Source organism: Melanerpes formicivorus, unplaced genomic scaffold (genome assembly GCF_026170545.1).
Source record: "Melanerpes formicivorus ecotype bairdi unplaced genomic scaffold, bMelFor1.0.p_v2 SCAF_8, whole genome shotgun sequence".
Taxonomy (NCBI): Eukaryota; Metazoa; Chordata; class Aves; order Piciformes; family Picidae; genus Melanerpes; species Melanerpes formicivorus.
In genome coordinates this window covers 9,327,865-9,348,073 of record NW_027142360.1, presented here as the reverse complement: position 1 = coordinate 9,348,073, position 20,209 = coordinate 9,327,865, and the positions used below count along the sequence as shown (strand labels likewise).

The following is a 20,209-nucleotide window of genomic DNA, read 5'->3' as shown; positions in this document are numbered from 1 at the left end:
GCACCAAATCTACAGCTACTTGAACACCTCCAGGGATGGTGACTCCATCACCTCCCTGGGCAGCCTGTTCCAACCCCTCACCACTCTTCCAGAAGTTTTTCCTAATGTAAAATCTAAACCTTCCCTGGCACAACTCAAACCCATTTCCTCTCATCCTATTGCTGGTTACTTGGGAGAAGAGACCAACAGCAGCCTCATTCCAACCTCCTTTCAGGGAGTTGTAGAGAGCAATAAGGTTTCACCTTAGCCTTCTTTTCTGCAGACTAAACAACCCCAGCTCACTCAGCCCCTCCTCATAGGACACCCTCCAAACCTCTCACCAGCCTGGCTGCTCTTCCCTGGACACCCTCCAGGCCTTCAGTGTCTTTCCTATCTTGTGGCACCCAGAACAGAATCCAGCACTCAAGCTGTGGCCTCACCAGGGCCGAGTACCAGAGCACCATCAGTGCCCTGCTCCTGCTGGACACACTGGTTTTGATCCAGCCCAGGATGCCTCTGGCCTTTTTGGCCACCTGGGCACACTGCTGGCTCGTGTTCATCTGTCCACCAGCACCCCCAGATCCTTGTCCTCCAGGCTGCTTTCCAGCCACTCTGCCCCAAGCCTGTAGTGTTGCTTGGGGTGGTTGTGACCAAAGTGCAGGACCCAGCACTTGGTTCTGTAAATCCTCATTCCACTGACCTTGGCCCATCAACTCAACCTGTGCAGATTTCTCCACAGAGCCTTCCTGCCCCTGAGCTAATCAACACTGTTCAGGGCTAGTCACTATGCAACATATGGGAAGATGAGCCTTGTTAGAGTCACATGTTGCTCCTACCCCAGTCAGGCACATTATCATTGCCTGATCTCTTATGACACTGATTCAGTTTTGCTTCCAACCACACAGAACTGGCATTTCACATTGGGTGTGTCACAGTCTAGTGGGGAAAGAGGAAAACACAGCATGAAAAAGATGAGGAGCAGATCTGCCAACCACCTGCACACCACACTCTCTTCCACCTTGTTTGTACCATATAGTACCCTTATGAGTGGAACATCTGCCTTAAGAAGAAGAGATTAGGGAGCTCGGTCTCCTTACCTTGGAGAAGAGGAATCTCATTCATGTTTATAAATGGCAGCATTGGGAGGAGAGAGAGAGGCTCTGCTCAGTGATAGGACAAGGGGCAATGGGTGCAAGCTGGAGCAGAGGAGGTTCCACAGAAACATAAGGAGAAACTTTTTCAGTGTGAAGGTGCCAGAGGCCTGGAGCAAGCTGCCCAGAGAGGCTGTGGATACTCCTTCCCTGGAGACATCCCAAACCCTCCTGGATGCATTCCTGTATGACCCACTCTAGGTGATCCTGCTCTGGAAGTGGGGTTGGACTTGATGACCTTTCAAGCTGCCTTCTGACTCCTACCATTCTGTGATTCTGTGTGATGTAGTAGCTGCCTGTGCCCCATATCTCTCTGGTTTCAGCAGCAGCAGCAAATTCAGAAAGGTAGCACAGAACAGAAATCTTCCTTCCACTACAATGTCCCTGCCACTATGAGCAAGTGTCCTTCAGAAATGAGAAGCCTTTCCAAATCCTGCAAAACACACAAGATTCAGGGCTTCAGCTTCCACACCTCCATTGTCTTAGCCAGTGGATCCTTAGTAGAGCCACCTCCATATCTGAAGAAGCAGCATCAGATATGAGAACAAAACCCTGCAATATTCTGACAGTGTGTGAACAGCAATTAGCAACTCTGTAGACAGAAACAGTTTCTCTGGCAGGTCTAATTAATCTCTTTATGCAGATTTAACACTCATGAAAGAGATTGCATGAAGAGCAAGAAACCTAAGTCTGCTCTTCACACTAGGTACCTCCACAAACACCTAAGATTGAAGGCTGGGCAAAAGGCCAGGAACATACTGCTCTGGACTTCACTCTGACTCAGTGTTGGTCTGTCATTGTTCCCTCATGCTTCTGCTCTACTATCTGAAAAAGAGGGACAAAGATTTTTTATCTGCCTTGCCAAATGCTTCAGCTCTGCAACAATCTGTAAACAGCAGCCTGACTTAAGCTTATTCCATTCACACAAAAATCCCCAAAACACCTTCTGAAGTGGGACTGAGATCAAATCTTTCATATCACACCACACAGCCAAGCCTTTTGGTTCCTGCTCTCCTTTACAGTTCATAAGCCACAGACAGAAACTCTTCCCAAAGGCCAACTGTAAACTTTGCAGCTGGCTGTCAAGCATGCTTTAGTACCACCCACACTGCAGCTTTTCCCAAGGCTCCTTCCTGCCTGGCAGAGAAGGGTGAGAACAGCTCAAGACGTCACTCACCCTTCACATATTTATACATATATCTTACATGTCTATTTGATATATATATTTTCATGTACAAAAAGTGCACCAAGTGGATAGAATTTATTATTGTAAGACACTTGAGAATTCTCTTGTGCATTGTTTCAAAACTCCAGTGAGATGAATGCTTCATTTCATTGTGCAAGCTGACTGAGTCATAGAATGGTCCAGGCTGGAAGGGACCTTCAAAATTCATCCAGTTCAATCTCCACCCAGTCAGAGGGACAACCTCCACTACATCAAGTTGCCCAGGGCCTCCCTTGAATATCTCCAGGGAAGGGGCCTCAACCACCTCCCTGGGCAACCTGTTCCAGCATTCCACCACCCTCATCATAAAGAGCTTCTTCCTGATATCCAATCTAAATCTGCCCTTCTCTAGTTTGAAGCCATTACCCCTCATCCTGTCACTCCAGGCCTTTGTAAAGAGTCTCTCTCCATCCTTCCCGTAGGCCCCCTTCAGGTACTGGAAGGCTGCTACTAGGTCTCCCTGGAGGCTTCTCTTCTCCAGGCTGAACAAGCCCAGCTCCCTCAGCCTGTCCTCGTGCTCCAACCCCCTGATCATTTTCGTGGCCAAGTCACAACCGTAGGGGTGTGATTTTAACAGCCTGCTGCTTCACTGCGAAGTACACAGGTTATTCAGATGCACAAGCACCATGCCAACATCTGCAATGCCAAACCTTACAATTCTACAGCCACATACTACAGGGAGAGTGTTGAAATTACTCTACTGGAGTTCTTTTATACTCACGCTTTACAGCTCCAGCTTTTATTAACAGTTCAACACCACAAGCTGTCTGCACGCTCTGAGCCAGCTTTCTATTTCAGTTGATCAAATTTAAACTCATGCAAGCTGGAGCTTATTTTGTGATTATTCCCTGGGTATTCAAGCCCTAATTTTTTTACTAGAACGTCAGAGGCTTTTCTTTGAAGCTCCTAGCATAACAAGGTGTTTGCTATTTAAGTGCAATCTCAAACAAGTAAAAGTGAATGCTGTGTACAGACCAGCAAGGTTGCAAGGAACTGCAGTATCTACAGGCTTTGGTGGAAGTTGCTCTGAAGCACTCAAGATAAGGCTTCTGTTAACCTAAATATCAGGGTTCTGATTTAGAAATGGCATCAAATTCAAAGGGGCCACTCTTCTTTCTTGCCTTATGTTCAAACAGAAGCAGGTTTGCACAGAATCATTCAGATTGGAAAAGACCCTTGAGATCATCAGATCCAACCATTAACCCTACTCCGTGAAGCTCACCACTAATCCATATCACCAAGTGCCACATCTGAATGACCTTTAAACACCTCCAGGGATAGTGACTCACCCATCTCCCTGGTTCTGTTCCAACGCTTGACTACCCTTGCAGGGCAAAATTTTTCCTAGCGTCTAGCCTAAACCTAACCCAGGGCAGCTTGAGGCTCTTCCCTCTTGTTCTGTGAGAAGAGACCAGCCCCTACCTCTCTATTGTCCTTTCAAATAGGTATAGAAGGTGATAAAGTCTCCCCTCAGCCTCCTCTTCCTCAAACTATACAGTCCCAAACAAACTACACAGGTTTGTTCACAACAGCAGCACAGTGAGAGGTAAGAAACTGAATCCAGCCTGTGCATTGGCCAAAAGTACCTACAGAAAATGAAAGCACTCCAGCAACACAGCCAAGCTGGATAGCTTTGCTGAACTAGTCCATGGCTCAGTATTGCTATGCTTTCTCCTCCACTTCCACCACAAGCCAGAATCTGTCAGTCTTCTCAGCTGGAGTCTCTCATCCCCAGGAATCCTCTTGACTGTTTAATGAGAAAGCAGACACTAATTAACCTCCCTGCCACCTTTTGGCCTGTGGCTAAGCCCATAAGCATAATTCTTGCACTCCTGTGACTGCCGTCTGAATTCGGAAGCTCTCTCTGAAGTTTGTGGGACGACACGGCTGCAGATGCTGCTGACAGCAAAAGTGATTGTTTTACAGATGGAAACAAAAGGAAAAGTGGGAATGCCACCCACTGACAGACTGCAGAGAAGTAGTCATCATGTGTGTTCTTATTTGCAGACTTTCAGATTGCAGGATGCCTTGCATCTGTATTTAAAAATAAATGAAGTGTTTGCTTTCTCATCAATACCTGAAAATATTCAAGAGATGGGACAGAGGTAGAAAAATCTGGGTTAAAGGCAAAGACTTCAAAGAAGGATTAATTACCTACACAGGAATTAGGCACTTAACCTTTGGAGATGTTACCCTCAATAAACCTGAGGTACTCATACAAGAGACTTGGTAAAGCAAAGCATATATGAAGTTATTCCATTGATCTTGAAGATATCACTCACATATTTAAAAATTAAATACCCAGGCCCTCTATTCCACATCCTGGCAGAAGGATTTAGAAGCTCTCATAGCAAGTCCTGCTGCAGCAACAGAAGGATTTAAAAAAAAAATCACCTTAATTAGAAGCATTGTTTTTATAGAATCAATAAGGTTGGAAGAGAACTCAAAGATCATCAAGTCCAACCTGTCACCCAAGACCTCATGACTGCTAAATCATGGCACCAAGTGCCACATCCAATCCCCTCTTGAACACTTCCAGGGATGGTGACTCCACCACCTCCCTGGGCAGCACATTCCAATGGCTAACAACTCTCTCTGTGAAGAACTTTCTCCTCACCTCCAGCCTAAACCTCTCCTGGTGCAGCTTGAGACTGTGTCCTCTTGTTCTGGTGCTGGTTGCCTGGGAGAAGAGACCAACCCCTTCCTGGCTACAACCTCCCTTCAGGTAGTTGTAGACAGCAATAAGGTCTCCCCTGAGCCTCCTCTTCTCCAGGCTAAACAATCCCAGCTCCCTCAGCCTCTCCTCATAAGGCTTGTGCTCGAGGCCTCTCCCCAGCCTTGTTGCCCTTCTCTGGACACATTCAAGAGTCTCAATGTCCTCCTTAAATTGAGTGGCCCAGAACTAGACACAGTACTCAAGGTGTGGCCTAACCAGTGCTGAGTACAGGGGCACAATGACTTCCCTGCTCCTGCTGGCCACACTATTCTTGATGCAGGCCAGGATGCCATTGGCCTTCTTGGCCACCTGGGCCAAGAAGAACATATAGACCTTTCCTGTCTCAAAAACCTAACAATGGAAAATCAGACATTTGCGGTTTCTTTCTGTTTGGTACTTCTTTAGACTCCTGTATTGAAGAATCTGCCAGAAGACACCAGGAGGTGGGAGAGGGGGGGGGGAAAAAAAGAAAACCAAAAATCAACAACAAAGCAAAACCAAAACAAAGCCAACAACACCACACAAAAAAAAAAATTATATTAAAAAGGCAACAAAAGAAAAAACCCCAGAAGCACAACAACAACAAAATCCAAAAAGCAACAGTCTTCCTGCAATGGCTTGCCAGGAAAATGAAAATGTGTGAGACAACCTGTTAATGAATATCAGCACATATGGGTAAGCACTGGTGATACTGGTGAGGCAAAGATTTGCAATTAAAATGCCATTCACAACAGAGAGAACTGCTGATCATCCAAACCCTACTCTGCATGTAGGAGCCATACAGATGGGTGTGTAAGATAAATCCATCCTCTTCCTCTCCAATGCCACAATAAACACACATCGGAACTGAAATGTGAGGGTGTTTCCACCAGAAATCTAAATGGGTTGTTTTAATGATGGGGTCCTATCACATTGCTTTATAATAATTAGTAATAAACCATTTGTTTTTAAAAGAAAGCATGAAGCTACGGTTTCATGGCACTCTTTTCATGGCATCTATTTATCATTTCCTATTTCACTCCCTTATTGATTAGCTCTTCAAATTACTGAAACATGGGGACTTCTGTAGAAGCTCTCTGTAAAGTCCTTCCTAATACCTAGCAATTGTCCTCACCTCCACCCTGGGAGCCTGTTACAGCTCTCCTCAATCTGTCCTTCTTCTTTCTTCTCTCCTATAAGATTAAACTATTTTCCCTCCCAGTTCCTGTTTTCCTAACCCAAAATTTCAGCCTATTGCTCCTGATCTTATCAACAGCAACTGATATTTCTCTTTGAAGCCACTGGTACCTTTAAAGATACCTCTAGATTCAGCAGTACTTCCCCTGGAGCTTCATCAACCTCCTTCTTCCAGCCTTTTGCTACACTTTGCAGTTGACACTCCATGCCTGGGATTTGGGCCTTTTTTTAAACATATGGTGTCAAAATGAAGTACAGTACAGAGCTGAGACCATAGCTGAGCTAAAATTTATCCCTTCATGCATTACACTTATTTGGATAATGCAGCACAGCACTTGCTGTCAGCTAAATGCTAGGACATTGTCTATTCATGTTCACTCAGAAACCTAACCCCACTTGCTTCTTCCCAGCAGAAATGCCACCTACTCAGTAACTCCCCCAGTTGTATGCATATTCCTCCCCCCTGTGAAGGACTCTACAGTTGCTCTTTCTGAGTAGTATTCCCTTTAATATAAATGTTTGAAATACTTCTAAATATTGTGATACTTCTAAAATAAATTCATTGATATTTGCTCTACATCTGCAGTAGAATCATAGAATGGTTTGGGGAACTCCAAAGACCATGCAGTCCAACCCCTCTGCAGTCAGCAGGTACATCCTCCACTAGATCAGCTTGCTCAGAGCCTTGTCAAGCTTGACCTTGAATAACTCCAGGGATGGGGCCTCCAACTACCTCCCTGGGCAACCTGTTGAAGTGTTCCAGCACCCTCGTGGTGCAGAACTTGTTCCTAAGATCCAATCTAAATCTCTTCTTCTTCCATTTCAAACCCTAATCCTATCACTGCAGATCTTTGGAAACAGTTCCTGTGCAGCCCTCTTGTAGACTCTCTTCAGATACTGGAAGGTCTGCCCAGCACCTTCTGTTCTCCAGGCTGAAGTCTTCTCTGTCATCACACTTTTGCTTCCTTTCTTGTTCCAGTGAGGATAAAACAGCTGCTCGCAGTAGAGAGAAACTCATCATCTGACTTCTAAATAAAGGATAACATGAGCAAGAAGGGTTTCTTTTCAGTAAGGTATTTTATGCATGCAGGGCCTCTTTTGTTTCTTTTTCTGACCTTCTGCAATTAGTAAACGAGAATGCACTTACCTGAGAACAGAGTATACAGTTTTTACATGGAGACATAGTCAAAAGGAATTCTAATCTACCATTTTCATGAGTGTCAGCAACAGGCTGAATATTGTACATTTGTTTAATCAAAGATGAAGGAAGCTTTTATTAAATTGAATAATTGCCTCAGTCCCATTTTGTTATTCTTAGGGCTTAAGTCAATTGGATTCAAAGATATTTTCAGGACTGAATCCAGGAAAGATTATTAGCTGGCTGTAAGACACAGGAAGAACTGGAAAACAAATTAAAACCCACTCAAATTTTGTGGGATGCTAATAAACCACAGCAATATTTAACAGACATTTCAAGGCTCAGAGGCAGAATCATTGCATTTATTAGCATTCAGTCTCATTCCTTCACCTTGCTTTAGTGCAGGGCAATGGATGCAGCAAAAACTTCTCAAGCACTGCAGAAGTCAAAACAGTGGATTAATTTACTGGGGGAAAATAAATGTTCCCATTCAGTCATTGGAGTTCATACTGAGCTGCAAAGTGTAATGGCTGCTCCTAAGTACAGCTACTCAAGTTTCAGTTGGACTATTTCCATTGGCCACGTTATACATCTGTTGAGAGACTCCACTATAAAGCTTGCATCGAATTTTCCACATTGCAAAGAATAAAGGTTGATACCACCCTCAGCTACACCCTTCACTTATTTCTGTATTCAAAGCAACAAGGCGTGCTCTAGTAGAAATGCTGTAGTAGCAGAACCATGAATCACCTCCATCCTCACCCTGTCTCTGGCTGCACAGGTATTTCACAGAAGTGTTCCTAATTCATCTAACTAGAGTAACCTCCAAAGCCCTAAACACATGCAGGAATGATCTGGTCCTTGTGCAAGAGGGGAGAATATCAGAGAGGTGGCTGAGTGCTGCCTCATAGCCCAGCTTTGCAGCCTCTGCACATGAAGCTCCAACTCTCAGGGACCTGAACAGCACCAAAGCAGCCCTAGAGGAGAATTGGAGGTGGGAAAGGGCACCCTTGCTCTTCCCTTCAGCAGAGGGCTCTCCTCCCCTGTTAGACCAGCAGCATCAGTCTGCACTCTGCCCCTGCCACAGACTGATGTGCTTTCCAGCATGGAGGGCTCAGGTAGCAGAAGAGAGATAATCCTGACATATTTCAGAGAAAAAAAAATGAACTGTGGCAGTCATCATGAGTTCTCTCAGTCAGCCAGGGAAATTTCTATCATAATATGTCTCTTGCCAGGACTCCTGAATTACGTGAAACAAAGTTACAGCAGGAAATTCCTCAGAGTTTTTCAAACCAAAATGAGAACTGAGCACAGTATTTCACAAGTGAAAAGTGTACTACCTGCACAGTCACATTTCCTGCTGACAACAGACTAAAAACTTGAGCTCTAAGTTTTGCAAAAGGCAAGGTATCTCTGAAGTCAGATAAAAGTATTGACTCTCCCATCTAGGCTGTAAGCCTAGAGGGAAACAGCGGCAGCTCAGATATCACTCTGCAACAATTACTGCCAGCAATTCAGTTTTCTAAAGGCAGTAATTCTGGTTTTAGAACAACACAGAAAACTACCTCCATATCCCTGATATGAAAGCTTTGCCCTATCCAACATGTCTCATCACAAATTATCTGGTAAGGATAAATCTTTTAGAAGCCATGAATGATGTTGCAGGACCAATTCGCTACGTTTGCCGTAACACACTCGCGGGAGAATTGAGATGTCAAGGCTCATCAGTATCAGCCTCCTTGAAGTAAGGACAAGAAGAAAGAGGAAGAATGATAATGAATAATACCACTACGTGAAGCTAGTTAACTTACAGCTTAGAAATAGACACGTATCAGTCACCAGCCTGACTGCTCCTGTATTTCATGCATTGTGAGCAGTATTAATCCTGTAAAAAGCTTCTCCCCATACAAACTGATTATTCATTGACAGAGCAGTAGCCTTTTTTCCCCCCCTAATTTAACTTCCAAGATTTACCCCCTTGTTCCAACTCTAACTTAACATATGAGAGGTAACATCATAAGTTTGTACTATTAAAAAAAAAAAAAAAAAAATAGAAATCTCTTCCCAACCATGCACGGAGGAAGCAAAGTGTCAGATCTCTCAAAAGCTCCAAGTCTCAGAGGAGGAAGCTGCCAATTTTCAGTGTAATGAATTTCTTCTCTGTGTAATTCTCAGCTCCTGGCTGTGTATCTCCTCCTCATTAGTACATGTGCACATACATCCCACATCACTTTCTCAGCAAAGGGCCTGCACTGCAGTCATGGTCCACTCCCTCTGAGCACTGAAATTGAATGCAATCCCATTTCTTGTTCTCCATCTATTCCTTCCTCCCTTTTTCTTTTCCTATTTCCCTCCCCCTTCCACTTTTCCTTGTGATATCCTCCTCTCATCTCACAAAGTAGCATCTCATTCTCTCCAGCCATCTGCTTCTACAACCATCTGCTTGCTACTTCCCTTCCTTCTTGCCAGATAACTCCCCAGTCTCTCTAGTGTAGCTCCATCATGTCCCTGTTAGCATCACTATAACTCTTTTTCCCTTTCCTCTTCTGCTCAAAAATATGAACAGCAAGGTTTCCATTCCAGACCTTGATGCAGGGGAGGGTGTAAAATAAATCCTCATGAGATTAATAATCCTCTGCCCTGACATCTATAAAACCTTTTTCTAAGCTTCACATTTCACGCTGCTCCTCTTCACTTCTTCCAAAATGCCACAGCCAAACTGATCCTTCCTCGATGGGATGTTCTGCCCATTTCATCCCACTCCTTATATCAACTCATGAGCCATCTATGTCCCATAGCATTTGCAGATCTCCCATCTTCAAGTCCCCTGCCCTAAGCCACTCACTCTTCTTGCCTGGCACCTGGTGTCATCCTCTGTCAGTTCTGCTTGGTTTGCTTTGATCTTATCCCAAAAGCACTTCTGTGCTTGCTCCTACTCAGACACTCTGTGCCCACAATCAGCTCTTGAAGCTGATTACTACTCCATTTCTCTTTTTTTTTCCCTACTCTGTCACAGACTGTCTTTTCCACACACAAAACTAGAACACCCTTCAATTCCTGATACAGAGGAAAAATATTACATGTAAATACCATCAAACATCCATTTCCAAGTCTGTGCCTTTGTCTTTTCTAACACACCCAGCTTTCTAGTATTCCTTTTATTTCCCTGCTTTACTTTCTTTCACAATCCTTCACCTCCCAGCACCCACATTATACATTTCTTCATGCCTAATCATTCCCTGTTCATTCCCTTAGTTTATTCCTTTTCTCCCTGTTTTCCAGTGAACATAGCAGGTTACTACCACAGCCTGTTCTGCCTGAGAACAGCCTACTTCATTCATGGTGATAAACAAATAACATAGCAATTAAAATTCAGGAAGGCAATATCAGAGACATGCTGCTGACTTCCCCACCACCACCTTCCTCTCTCTCATCAGCTACTGACATTTGAAGAACTTCAACTACCTCTAACAAAGAACAAAAACATGTCCCAGTTTCCCAAGAAAGCAAGGCTTGTGTGATCATAACCTACTGAATGTTTCCATTCTAAACCACTTTTACACCCAAAAGTCAGTATCAAACAAATAACACAAAGACACTAAGGACCCAGAGGTTATCAGTGGTGAAGCAAAGTGACACTCAAATTAGCATCTTTGGTAATTGTGGGATGTAGCAGCCAGCTGGACTGACCAAGAGAATGGTTTGGACAACCTATCAGTACATGCTTGCCTTGAGAGCAGCCAAAGTACTGTTGGCACATGCTCAACACATAGCAAAAGGACGGAGCTGGAAACAGAGGGGAGTATAGTAGAAGAAATAACTGTATAAGCCAGCTTCCCATAGTTTGCCTGCCTACAGATCAAGAGCTTAGTCTTGAATTACTTTACCTAACATCAAACCATTGCCTGTTTCATCTTTTCCAGATCCTTTTTCAGGATCAGAGGACTGTTAAGAACTCTGCTGCACTAACATGTGTAACATGAATGAAGCATTTTTCTCTTTGTTTCCCCTGACCAGAGAAGGAAAAATATGGTCTCTACCTTTTCTGAATAATACTGGGATTTGCAGTCACCAGCTGGGTTTTCAATCCAACATCCTTGCTGTATTCACTGGATAGAGGAGGAAGGTTGCACCTGTGCACAGAAAAAGAGTCAAGATTTTAGATGACATTCAGGATCGAAGGGCTTCAACCTCAGTCTCTTTTCATCTGCAGCTTTGGGGGTTTTTTTGAAAACAAAAGCAAGCTGTCAGAAAATGCAAAACTGCTGTACCAATACTAGACCAAAATACAGATGCTCCCTACTGCACTACACCTATGAGCACAGCAGGATATTTTTGTACTAAATTGTGAGGAAATGTGGAAATAAAACATTTTGCAGAGAGGATCTTACATAGCTACTAAGCAAAAACAGACACAGACTTGACATTTCTGACAGGCTGAAGGCTGTGGAAGAGGCTATTATCATAAACAGCAAACACCTTTTTCCCTCCCAAATTCTTTTTAAGTTCTATGTTTCATTCTGTCCTGTCTTGTTTACCAGTATTAGGCTCCAGACTGTTACCACGCTGGTGGTATTACAAGCATTCAACACTTTGAGCATACAGAATTTACCAAGAAAACACAGAGGAAAATTTTAAGTGGCTGTTTAAATGTGGGCATCTCAGTTCTGCTCATAGCCTTGTTCTGGTAGGCAGGGTGATAATGTACTAAAGGGAAAGTGACTGAGCAAACTTCTCTCATTTCAAACCATTGCCCCTCATCCTATCACTGCAGCAAACAGTCCCTCTGCAGCTCTCTTGTAGGGGGCTGCTATTAGGTCTCCCTGGAGCCTTCTCCAGGCTGAACAACCCCAGCTCCCTCAGCCTGTCCTTGTAGCAGAGGTACTCCAGCCCTCCAGCCATCTTCATGGCCCTTCTGGACCTCTTCCATCAGATCCATGTCCTTGGTGTGTTGAGGGTTCTAGAGCTGGACGCAGCACTCCAGGTGGGGTGCTGGCAATAGCAGAGTGTAGCAAACAAAGCTGTACAAATTCTGGGCTGCACCTCCATGTGTTACAGTTTTGTGCAGTGTCAGTGCCTGGAAAGTCACTGGTGTGCACACATTACAGTCTGCAGTTTTTGTTAATGCACGTTCATACATTCCCCAAGAAAAAACAACACAACACCTACTAGTAATATATCTGCACCTATTTGCACATAGATAGGAAAGAGGAGAGAGGGAAGGAAAAAAAAAAAGGAAAGAGGAGAGAGGGAAGGAATAAAAAAAAGGAAAGAGGAGAGAGGGAAGGAATAAAAAAAAGGAAAGAGGAGAGAGGGAAGGAATAAAAAAAAGGAAAGAGGAGAGAGGGAAGGAATAAAAAAAAGGAAAGAGGAGAGAGGGAAGGAATAAAAAAAAGGAAAGAGGAGAGAGGGAAGGAATAAAAAAAAAGGAAAGAGGAGAGAGGGAAGGAATAAAAAAAAGGAAAGAGGAGAGAGGGAAGGAATAAAAAAAAGGAAAGAGGAGAGAGGGAAGGAATAAAAAAAAGGAAAGAGGAGAGAGGGAAGGAATAAAAAAAAGGAAAGAGGAGAGAGGGAAGGAATAAAAAAAAGGAAAGAGGAGAGAGGGAAGGAATAAAAAAAAAGGAAAGAGGAGAGAGGGAAGGAATAAAAAAAAGGAAAGAGGAGAGAGGGAAGGAAAAAAAAAGGAAAGAGGAGAGAGGGAAGGAATAAAAAAAGGAAAGAGGAGAGAGGGAAGGAATAAAAAAAGGAAAGAGGAGAGAGGGAAGGAATAAAAAAAGGAAAGAGGAGAGAGGGAAGGAATAAAAAAAGGAAAGAGGAGAGAGGGAAGGAATAAAAAAAGGAAAGAGGAGAGAGGGAAGGAAAAAAAAAAGGAAAGAGGAGAGAGGGAAGAAAAAAAAAAGGAAAGAGGAGAGAGGGAAGAAAAAAAAAAGGAAAGAGGAGAGAGGGAAGGAAAAAAAAAAGGAAAGAGGAGAGAGGGAAGGGAAAAAAAAAGGAAAGAGGAGAGAGGGAAGAAAAAAAAAAGGAAAGAGGAGAGAGGGAAGGAATAAAAAAAAGGAAAGAGGAGAGAGGGAAGGAAAAAAAAAGGAAAGAGGAGAGAGGGAAGGGAAAAAAAAAGGAAAGAGGAGAGAGGGAAGAAAAAAAAAAGGAAAGAGGAGAGAGGGAAGGAAAAAAAAAGGAAAGAGGAGAGAGGGAAGGAAAAAAAAAGGAAAGAGGAGAGAGGGAAGGGAAAAAAAAGGAAAGAGGAGAGAGGAAAGAAAAAAAAAAGGAAAGAGGAGAGAGGGAAGGGAAAAAAAAAGGAAAGAGGAGAGAGGGAAGGAAAAAAAAAGGAAAGAGGAGAGAGGGAAGGGAAAAAAAAGGAAAGAGGAGAGAGGAAAGGAAAAAAAAGGAAAGAGGAGAGAGGAAAGGGAAAAAAAAAAAGGAAAGTTGAAAATTAGGACATGTAGTCCATAGGCCATGTACCTTTTTCATTGCAGGTCCACTGTGCTATGCCTTAGGGGCTGAAAACTGCCGCTCTTTTAATCTCTATGTTGGTACAACTGTGTTTGTAGAAGATGCTCAGCAATGAGACAAGGTTAAACTCATTAATTAACTTTAGTGATTACAGTATACCACAGAAGACAGCTGCAGTCTTATGGCAGAGGAAAACACACGTAAGCGAAATCAAAGACCGTGTGAATGGAAGAAAAGAACAAGGGCAAAACCTGGCATGACAGCTCAATGCTACAGAAATACTTCAAAGACATCACACAATAAATTTCTTTTGTAAAAAAAAAAGAAAGAAACATGTTATGCAAGTCAGTATTGTGCGCTTTCTCTCTCCACTCTCAGATTATGGAAAGCAGGTTTAGAAAAGATCAACTAAATCCTGTCTTCCACCTGCTATCAAAATAGGGGTTTAAAAATAGTTTTTTTCCCAGTGGTGTATTAGTTACTAACTCAAAAGAACAGAAACATTTTTTGTCACTATGACTGCAAACCAACAAAAAAAATACAGTCTGCAGGCAGCTACCGGGATTTCTGTGGGATTCTCCCTGTCACTTATTTCCAAGTCAAAGTAAGTTCTGTACAGAACTTGCTTTACCCTCCCTGGAGAGAAAAGGAATTTTCTGATCAGGTCATAACAGATGCTTGGTTTAAAAAAAACAACCAACCAAACAACAAACAAACAAACAAACAACAACAACATAAAACCCAATTCTGTTGTTTTTGTATCTGATTGCTCCTGCAGCATTTCAATTTCCCCCTGTACCCAAATCATATTCCATTATATACCCTGCGGTGTCACCTATTTAGTCTGTAGAACACCTAAGGAGTTTTTGCAAGCAATGGCAATCAGCACACTGCCTTTCTCCCCCTCTGCCTTTTATCTTCTCTTCTGTGAATGCTCTAAGTATACGTTTGCTTTTGTCTTTAGTGTGTTGTAATTCTTTGCTTTAACATCGAAGGCATTTTGGTCTTTGAGATGCAAACTAGAAATCACAGTAATACTGTTTAGTTTGCAGCAAATTTCTATGGCTTTATAATAAGTCATCAGAACCTAATAAGAAAACTTGCTGAAGTGGGTGTTCATTATACATCCAGCTCAAAACCCAAAGAAACTCCATTTTTTGCATCTCCTTGGGTGCATTCCTCCAGTTTCTCCCCCACGGTATTTTTTGTTCCTGTTTAACAGAGAGGAACTAATTTCTGTCTTTCTTTCTTAAAGAATGCAGTCCTAGAAAGTGCCAAATGTAATCACAAAAGCAGTAACTGCTTCAACATCCCTCCTAACAGGTTCTCACATGAAAGCTGGCGGGAAATGACATGTGAGGAATCCCAAAAACTCTGCACAAATGAAGGACCTTTGGCCTTTTCTCAGAAACCAGTCTTAAGGGAGTAAAAACACAGGAATGTTTTAGCTTGGTCCCACTTAGATTCATAGAATGGTTTAGGTTGGAAGCAACCTTGAAGACCACCTAGTCCAACTCCCTGCCATGGGTAGGGACGCCCTCCACTAGACCAAGACACTGAAGGCCTCATCCACTCTGGCTTTGAACACTGCCAGGGAAAGGGCATCCAGGACCTCCCTGGGCAACCTGTTCCAGTGTCTCACCACCCTCACTGGAAAGAATTTCCTCCCAATATGCAGTCTCAATCTTCCCTCCTAAAAATCCATCCCCTCTCATCTAAAATCCATTCCCTCTTGTCTTAAAATTTATTCTTAAAGATGACATAGATGCACCCACTGATGCAGCAAGGTGCTCAGTTCTGTCAGAGTTGAAGTGACCCAGAGCAAACCTGGTTCTTAAGTTTTGCCCCATAAGTCAGTACCTGCTCATCTGGGTCACATATGATGACATTAAGAGTTGCAGAGGACAGAGCACATTTCAAGATGCAACCTTACCCAGGATTCCATAATTAAAGACAAATGCAGCTCTTCAGTACCTCTCTGTGACACTGCACAATCTGTCACAACCTTAATCCACTCATCTGCAGACTGCTCCCACATTACACCCCCATTTCCTTCTGCAGTCAAAACTCTTTTTTGCCTATCCTCACGCTTTTACCCAAATCACTTGTCTAACACATGCTGCAAAGGGGTGGGGGAAAACCAAGGCAAATTATAATTGATTAATCACAAGTGAACAGCTCTGAAAAGTCCAAGACTTAGCAGGGAGAAGGGGAGACAATGTGTCATTGAGGTTTCTGTCTTACCGCATGACAAAATCCGCTTGATCTATTTGTTTGCCGCAGCCGCTCTTTTTCAGGATCCCACCGTTTCCCACCACGGAGCATTTCTTCAGTGGCAGCTGGAAGGGAGTAGCCTAGCAACACAAAACAAGGACCAGTTTTACAGAGGAGGACACACACATCTTTGTAGCAGCTGCTCCTGGAGAACCCAGGGAGCTGGCAGGGCTCAAAGTGATGAAAAAAAAAGGGAGAATGAGGAGTTGGGAGGGAGGGGGGAGGGGAAGAAAGAAGTAGCACAGAAATGAGCTGGTTAATAGTTGTTGGCCAGGCCTTATCCTTGCTCCCCAAACCAGGCCAAATGTGATAACAAACACAATCTGTTATTTCTGCAACATCAAAAAAATGCCTCAAGTCCTGACTCAGATACTGACTAAGCCAGACAGTCAGCGAACCTTCAAGCCAAGCTTCATGGACACAGGGAATAAGACAATCAGGGGGAAAAAAAAATAAGAAAGAAGGAAGAAAAAGGAATCCATGAAAGTGACCTTCCTAAACCTGTACACAAAAGACAGCTCGAGGGAAGAAAGGAAGGAAGGAAGGAAGAATGTGATGACAAAAGGGCACTGGAATCAGGAATCACACTGGCTGTGTCACTGGGGTGGGTTACTCTGAAGCCTTAGGCAAAGACATTTAGAGATTGACAGCAGCTCTTTAAATGCTCAGCTGCTCAGACACAGCACAAATTAAAACTAGAAAGGGCCCACTTTCACTGAGGAGCGTTTGTAGCTGCTTAGCAGGACATTCAAGTGCAAGGTCAAATTGTTGAGCTATCCTATCCACCAAATGCAGTAATAAATTACAGCTAGGTAGTCTCCCTCAATCCAAAGGATCTTGGAACGGTGGGTGGGACATCTTCCTACCAGCCCTTTAGTGAGGTCAGCACAGTCATTTAAGCAGCACACAGGGCATCAATGCAGCCCAGCACATTGAAAGGTGGTGGAAAAGCCTTGTGAATTTAAAGCAGCATGATTCAGTTAAAGAACAGAATTTGTCTACAGTACAAGAGTTAATATTCTCCTCATGCAAAAAAAAATTGAGCAGGGATTTTTTTATTTATCAATCCTGTCAAAACCTGACTTTGCAGCTGAGACAGAAGCTGCTGCACACACTTCCAAATGCCACAGCAACAGGATGCAGAATCACAAAATAATTCTCCTCTACTGCCATGGAATGCTGGCAGCATTTGTTCCTCACTGACGTGTACAGAACAGCATCTAACATTGCATCATGCATTCACCATCACAGTGCCTGCACGTGGGGCAGGAAACAGACTCAGCATTCCAGCACAACCTCTGTATTTTCCAGAACTTATCACAGAATCAACCAGGTTGGAAGAGACCTCCAAGATCATCAAGTCCAACCAATCACCCAACCCCAATTAATCAACTAAACCATGGCACTAAATACCTCATCCAACCTTTTCTTAAACACCTCGAGATGTTGACCCCACCACCTCCCTGGGTAGCCCATTCCAATGGGCAATCTCTCTTTCTGTGAACAACTTCTTCCTAAGATCAAGCCTAAACTTCCCTTTACACAGCTTGAGACTTTGTCCTCTTGTTCTGTTGCTGGTTGCCTGGGAGAAGAGACCAACCCACACCTGGCTGCAACCTCCCTTCAGGTAGTTGTAGACAGCAATAAGGTCTGCCCTGAGTCTCCTCTTTTCCAGGCTAAACAAACCCAGCTCCCTCAGCCTCTCCTCATAGGGCTTGTGCTCCAAACCCCTCCCCAGCTTTGTTGCCCTTCTCTGGACACACTCCAGCAACTCACTATCTTTCCTAAATTGAGGGCCCCAGAACTGGACACAGTACTCAAGGTATGGCCTAACCAGAATGACTTCCCAGCTCCTGCTGGCCACACTATTCCTGATCCAGGCCAGGATGCCATTGGCCTTCTTGGCCACCTGGGCACACTGCTGCATTGTTTCTAGTGTAATTTCACTTCTTCCTTAGATTTATCTGCTTTACCCTCTTTCCCCAGCAAACTAGATTGCATTCAGATAGCATAAAGCCACAACCTGCTTTCTGGATGGGGAACTTGGTGCCAAGGTTTAGTTGATTAGATGGTGTTGGGTGATAGGTTGGACTCTATGATCTCGAAGGTCTTTTCCAGCCTGGTTAATTCTATTCTATTCTAATGAAAAACATAAAAGCATTTTGCTTACCTTAATTTTGGACTAAGATATACACAAGCAGAAAAATAAATGTTCATTTCCTGAGGCCCAGGCACCATTAGGAAGTGAGTGATAGCATGGCAGAGCAACACTAAGCGTGCAACTGCGCTCTCGTCCTGCATCTGCCTTCTCAAGAACATGTTTTAATTTCCACAGTTATTGAACTAGGAGCATATCTTGAAATTCAAAGGACATCTCATCTCTGAGGTGACCCTGACTAAATGAGAGCTCACATACTCGGTAAAGGGGTGGGGGGGATAAGAATAAGTGGAAATGTAGAAGAGATACAGTTGATATATGCAGAAGAGATACAGGTGAGGCTGCATCTGGAATACTGTGAATTTTCTCCAGACCTTGTGCAAAACATAGTTCCAGAATTATAATGGGGCTGGGGAGGGAGAGAGTGCAACAGCCTATGGATTAAGTGGCACTGCTGCATGGTGAGATTTCAGCTGCTCTAGGCTGAACGAAAAGCAATTGCTCAGGATAATCTGGGAGAAAATTGTATTTGTTATCTTGCACAGGACTTCTTCCAACATTTAAATCACTGATCTATGCTACTGCTGAGACTGCAGAGGCAGTTCAGGAGCTCTGCCCTGAGCCTCTTTGTCCAAACAAACTGCACGGTTCATACACAAATCATATGAGTCTTAAATTCAGGTGTTGCCCATAAGCAACCATGAAACATAAGGCTCCTTTTTTCTGTCCACAAAAGCCATTTTCTTTTCCCTCTTTCAAGGGCTTTGAAGTTGTTAGGAAAGCACTATCTTATAATCCTGCTGCAGGATGTAAGTGCAACGGCACACTTCCCTCTTTTCCACATCCAAAGGATGTTCATTGGAATCTGTCCGCAGATAAAGGCACTCAGAGCCTCTTCAAACCTAAAATGCTGTGGGCTTCATCCTGTGACTTCTCATAAGCATTCAGCTCAGACTTTCTTTTAGCTGGGCTTTCAAGCTGTTTCCCTGCACCCTCTACTTGTTCCTACTTATGTATACAATGGCTTGCCAGGATCTGTACTGTGGATTCAAGGTTGAGTTTCACATTTAATTAATTATCTGAACCTGGCTTCCCCCCCACCCCCAAGTGTAAAAGCATCAAAGATGGACTCCCATAATGATCTGTTTCCTCATGCCACATCACCACCTTATGCTATCTTTTTGGTGTGGGCGATTTGCCTTCAGCTCTTTTGAATGTTATGTCAGGGTTGAAGGGTTAGAAGAATGCCATAACTTGCTCCAGAATTAAACCACTTTTACTTCTTCTGTAAAATAGAATTGGGGATTACTTGTAAGACAATTTTCAATCAAGAGTGTTACACTTTTAAGGTGGTGGTGCTATTTGGAGATAATACTATATAGTAAACTTAAGTTTGCTTCTAGCTTTATATTACCAGGAAAATATGTTTCACAAGGCTTAGAAAAAACCTTCTGATGTTTTCCTTCTTTACCTCTCACAATGTGGCTCTTTGCTAGGCAAATTGCCAACATACCAGTTCTCACATTGTGGGGACCCAGCTGTCATTTATGCTAAATGCTCAGAAAAAGCTCAGTTTTTCTTCTTGGAATTGAAAGCTGGCTTCACAAATGCTGGCCTTAGACTGTAAAGTTGCAACAGAAGTACTTCTATTAATATTAGCTTCCTGAAACTCTGTTATCTTCACTATCCATACTTTTGTTAATTTCTTCATTCCAAACATGTTAATGAACAGTGCCTTATGGCTAGACTAAAAAACTATTGCAGCATCCATTCATCCAGTGTAACAGAGAAAATGTGAAAATAAATGACCAGCTCATCCTCATTTTTAAGCAATCATCATCAGGAAATCTGCAAACACTGTTAACTAAAACCACCTAGCATATAGGAAATAAGTGGGGTGAATTCCCTTAAAAAGTGAGTTTCAAATAATCTTTGAAAGGAT

General features: G+C 43.3%; 1 protein-coding gene across 2 annotated transcripts in view; it reads right to left on the bottom strand.

Annotated features, from left to right (window-relative positions):
• The window catches only part of ST8SIA1 (ST8 alpha-N-acetyl-neuraminide alpha-2,8-sialyltransferase 1), a 126,619-nt gene that overhangs the window by 40,978 nt on the left and 65,432 nt on the right, over positions 1 to 20,209 (bottom strand). For both annotated transcript variants that reach the window (XM_068141955.1, XM_068141956.1), the window contains exons 3-4: positions 16,080 to 16,189; positions 11,426 to 11,518 (exon numbers count right to left, since the gene is read on the bottom strand). In XM_068141955.1, the coding sequence (XP_067998056.1) occupies positions 11,426 to 11,518; positions 16,080 to 16,189 (203 nt within the window). The remainder of the gene's footprint in view (positions 1 to 11,425; positions 11,519 to 16,079; positions 16,190 to 20,209) is intronic.